The 4,872-nt window shown below is 39.5% G+C and overlaps 1 protein-coding gene across 1 annotated transcript; it reads left to right on the top strand.

The window, feature by feature from the left end:
• Nucleotides 1-474: 474 nt before the first annotated feature.
• On the top strand, nucleotides 475-3,411 carry sem1 (SEM1 26S proteasome subunit). The gene is made up of 3 exons (XM_053862622.1): nucleotides 475-616; nucleotides 1,023-1,116; nucleotides 3,214-3,411. Exons 1-3 carry the CDS (start codon nucleotides 541-543, stop codon nucleotides 3,254-3,256), a joined length of 213 nt encoding a protein of 70 aa, XP_053718597.1. The 5' UTR covers nucleotides 475-540; the 3' UTR covers nucleotides 3,257-3,411.
• The last annotated feature ends 1,461 nt before the right edge of the window (nucleotides 3,412-4,872 follow it).

The following is a 4,872-nucleotide window of genomic DNA, read 5'->3' on the forward strand; positions in this document are numbered from 1 at the left end:
TAATAAATTGTATAAAATTACGTATTTTGTGCTTTTGTTGTATGAGAGTTTTATTTTTCATTTTTATTACTTGCTGTATTAAAAACCATAAAATACAATGGAAAATGCACAATTTTTTAGCTGGCAGGAATTGAGAACATGATTTTTGCCTAGGTGGATTTGGATTTTAAAGTTGTTGCCACAAAACACTCCAGACAACAGATTGTTTTATTGCAAATCATCCATAATTTTGGAGTAATACTTACTTAATATTTCTCTTAATTACTGAGGTCTTGTTTCTACAGACAATGTATTTAATGAAGTCTGGATAAGTATTTGAGCAGGTTTAACCTTAGCTCTTTTTACATCTATTGACGGTGCTGGAGCAATATTCGTGTGTTGCGTCAGTGAAAAACGGACACTGTGATTTATAGTGTTGGAAATAGTCACACGAAACGAGTGCGGCGCTTTAGTGCGCTTGCGCAGGACACTCATTCGTCATTTCCTGTCTGGCCGAGGCGGCAGCAGCATCAACAGCCACACGGCTACAACCAAGCAAACATGTCAGAGAAAAAGAATACGGTAGACTTGGGTCTCCTGGAGGAGGACGACGAGTTTGAGGAGTTCCCAGCTGAAGGTAGGTGTTATACGTACTATTTTCCCCCGTGTCTTTTGCCTTTTAAAACTCTTGAGTGCTTACTTTAGGGTAGCTGTGACTCAGCTACTATTGCTAGCATTAGCCGGCTAATTTGCTACTGCGCACCGTTTCGCGTTTTAACCCGACATACCGCCGGTCCAGATAAAATATGAATAGGCGTGTTCGAATATCGAATATTGAAACATTCGTCTGTTGCTCCCTCTGAAAACCGTGGTGTTCAGTGATTTGCCGTGGACGCGTGGATGTCGTCTCTGGTCATTGTTGAGCACCAGAGGCGAAGAGAGTCTGACACTTTCCTCAATGTGAATCCATCGTTCAGAATAGAAACGATAGGCGAAGATTACAAAGGTGAAGATGAACATCATTGTTGCACTGTAATTCTCAGACTGGACGGGCCTGGATGAAGACGAGGATGCCCATGTTTGGGAGGACAACTGGGACGACGACAACGTCGAGGATGACTTCTCAAATCAGCTCAGGTAAGTTGAATGACACTTTTAGCAAGACTAGTTTTCTTAACTGCTGGAATTGTAGGTTGACCCGTCATGCCATTGTTTATGTACTTAAATGCTTAGCAGTGTCAAAACACTGGAATACTCAGATATAGACTATATATATCAAATGGTGTGTCTGAGGGACAGGCCTTTCCCTGCAATAAATCAATATGGAATGTGAAAGTTTTGTACTTGTAGCTGTGTACTGTCCCATCAAACTTCATCGTTCCCCGCTAAAAAAAAAAAAAAAAAAGCTTTGCATTTCTTGTGGCGTTTACTGTATGCCTTTTTTTAGTGTAGCGTTCTTTGGTCCAATGAAGCAAACTGGTCAATGAGGACAGTTTCTGTTCTGTTTGGTATTCAATTTACCTATTGACTACCTCACTTGGAGTTGTATAATTATTGTAAAAAGGGGGCTGTGGATGTACTTTTGTCAATTTGTCCATGAGAAGTTAATGTTTAATGTTTTCAGTGTCGGTTTTCTGCCTATTGCATTGTCCAGGTGTTTTTAGTCTGAGTGGTTGATGAAGCTGCTAACACTGAGAGAAATTCAAATTTCACTGCCATTGTTATGTGCACAAAGCCTTGTTCTCTAATTTCAGATGTTTTCTGGAAAGGAAAACCCTTCTGGAAGTTGTTAAAAACGTGAATGTCAAGTCCTTTCAGGGGCAACGTGATAGTCATTACGGTGTTAATTATGAAATCGTGGCAGGCACTTTACAATGTCAGTTGTCAGTGTTTTAACATCATTGATATTTAATCATAGTATATGTAAAAGCAATAAAGTTACAAATATGTAACTACTGTTCAATTCCTGAAAATTGTCTCGAGCAATATTGTGGGAATGTCCCTTTTTTAATTATTTTTTGTCTTAATACGAGTACTCACATTTGAGTACTTGCCAATGCTGAGTATCAGTGCAAGTAACTGATAAAACCATGTTAAATGAAGTTTTTTCTCCCGGCACATATGCTTGAACAAACATGACATGACTGCCACAGATTTCACTTTCAACATTTCAAGTTTGGCCTGTGCAATCCATGCATATGCTGATAAATAATATCTAAGGTCCTGGTACCACCTACTGGCTTACTTACCCTTCGTTTATCACGGGGGGTAATATTCCAGCACCATAATGGAAGGAAGTAGCAGCTCCGTACTGTAACCTCAGGTTATCGCGGGATAGTGCAGATCATCAAATAAAATCACTCTGTGTAACTACTAATGTCATGACTTTTCTTGAATTAAACATGTTTAAAACCATGATCATGAAAACAATCTTTTCTGATCTTGCTTTCCAAGGTTTTTTTTTAGTCATTTCATCTATATCATTAGAGAACTTGAGTGGGTTTTCTGCCCTCTCCGGATTACAGAACTTCTCCAATGAGCACCTATCACTGCAGTTGTGACTATGAACACTTCATGGGCATCTACTCTGGTGAGGTTCTGTCACTGAAAATGATGCCGGCGTTGTATAGATAACCATGTCGGTGCTGAACGGTTGGTAATTCTTGCGTCCCCTAAGCTGTGTACACAAAAGCACGAGCGACATGCTGCTGATTCGAACTGAGGGGGCTCAGTCTGTGTCTGTGAGAGTTGACAGCCCTGTAAAAACCTGTGATGCACTGAATACGCGGAATGAAGCGAGGGAACACTGTTGTTGCCATGGAGTGCTGACATGAACATGTATTTGATGTATTGAGTATGAGTACGGCGGAGTAGGCCAGTATCAGTGCGAATGCTAATTTTTTGGACACATTAAGCTCATGTTTGAGTAAAAAAAAATTTCAGCTCCTGTTCCAGCTGATGTATGAGAACCAGAGGAGTCTTCTTTGGTCTGTAATAAACACCTTTCTGAAAAGCTCCATCGCAAGGACCTCAAATGTTGTGACTCTTATTGTTTCTAAGGTTGTAGCATTGCTTTTAATAATTTATTGTTACGATTTATTATTTGAAGCTTTTCGTCTTTAGAAATAACCTGCTCCCGTTTTAAATGTCTCAGACAATCAAAAACAACTCTGACACCTGCATGCATCATGTGCACTGACTTTTTTTGTTGCCTCTTTCTCGCCCACCCTGCAGAACCGAGCTGGAAAAACATGGTTACAAGATGGAGACGTCATAGTGACTGACAGGCCTGTCACTGTTTGATATGGACATTCATATTGGAAATCTAGTGGACATCACACATCCTGTGTGTACTTTTTTCCAAAGTGAACCTTTTTTCTGTATTTGTGTCTAAAATGTAAATCTTAGTAAATAATTTGGAGGAAAAATGTCTTTCATGTTTCAATGTTTCTTTCATCTACTTTCGTGGCTTTACATATGAATTTTCATTGGAGTTTTAATGATAATAAACAAGCGTTTTTCAGAATAAAGGGGTGACAACATGACAACGTGCATATTCGATGAGTAAATTTATAGCACTGTGCTATCCTCCTTTTATTAAGAATGAATACCGCGGTGAGGGAAAATGGGACAAGTTGAGCCAAGACTGATAGTTTTCTTCATCAGAACGGTTTGAGAAAGTGAATCAGGATAAGAGTTGGGTTCAGTTTAAAAAATCTGGGTGAAATATGTTGTGTTTTAATGAACACAGTGATTGAGTCTTATTAACTAAAGGGCCATAAGCCTGTTTCTGTAGTTTGAACTTCAAAATCTCACCACTCTTTGTTGCCAATTGCTATTCATGTTCTAGGACAGAACCCACTGCCCACAGAGAGGTTGTTGGTGAGCGCAGAAAAAGTTGTCTCGGATAATTTTTTTTGTTTGTTTTACATTGATATTCAATTCCTGCTAGTGTTGGGTTTTATCATTTAAAGAAAAAAAATGCTTTTCTCACAATTTCCCTGTGACATTAAACACCAAGGTCCGGTGAGTTTCTGAATCTATGTCCAAGTCATATTTGTGGATTTTATTGACCAGTCATGTTAAAACAGCTACATCTGCAACAAAGTCAGATAAATATCTATTTTTATCATTTAAATATTTTAGCACCAATAGCATGGTGTTGCCTTATTCAAATGCCAGTTTCAAGCTAAAACATTTGTTTTGGTTTAAACAAGATTAAGAGTGAGAAATGGGAAGTCTTAAAATCAAATGTGTGATTGTTCCATTTCTAAAATTGCTGGATTTACTGTGGGAAAGTATCAGAGTATAATGTTTAGCAATGCAGTCCATACTTTGTCTGCTTATGTCAGTGCCGACAATTGAGTTCCAGCAGTGACACTGATTGTTCTGTTGTGCAACCGTGCAGCTTTATATTTGACTATTATGAAATTTAGAGGCAAACATTCATTTAACGTGGCGCAGAGCCACGTTTTCCCTTGTTCATGATCTGACCATCATCACGGCTTGATACATGCAGTGGCCTGAACGATGCACGCTGCCTTCTGAATAAACGCTTCATCAATGTTAGTCACGTTTGTGTACGGCGTGACTCAGACCGATTCCAGCGCGACGCTTCTCGTTGTTTGGGTCGGCATAGATTTAGCGCGTCACTCGAGTGTTTACTGAAATTAGTAGATCTCTTTGTTGTGTTTATTAAATCTCAACATCACAAGTCGGAGCCTAAGCTGTTGAAAGGATGTTTGTGAAAGACTGGGAGTGTGTGCAATGCAAACAAGTGTTTGTGCTACATGCTACACACATGCTTCCTCTGCTGTATAACAGCCCCCTGCCCCTTTCAGCTCCTGACTCCCTGAAGGAGAGATTATCCACTGCCGTGTTTGTCAGAGCAGG

The sequence above is a fragment of the Synchiropus splendidus genome, chromosome 4 (assembly GCF_027744825.2).
Source record: "Synchiropus splendidus isolate RoL2022-P1 chromosome 4, RoL_Sspl_1.0, whole genome shotgun sequence".
Classification (NCBI taxonomy): Eukaryota; Metazoa; Chordata; class Actinopteri; order Syngnathiformes; family Callionymidae; genus Synchiropus; species Synchiropus splendidus.

Coding starts and splice junctions, on each gene's coding strand:
- sem1 (XM_053862622.1), top strand. CDS start 541: ATGTCAGAGAAAAAGAATACGGTAGACTTGGGTCTCCTGGAGGAGGAC. Junction 617..1,022: donor TGAGGAGTTCCCAGCTGAAG/GTAGGTGTTATA, acceptor TGTAATTCTCAG/ACTGGACGGGCCTGGATGAA. Junction 1,117..3,213: donor GACTTCTCAAATCAGCTCAG/GTAAGTTGAATG, acceptor CCCACCCTGCAG/AACCGAGCTGGAAAAACATG.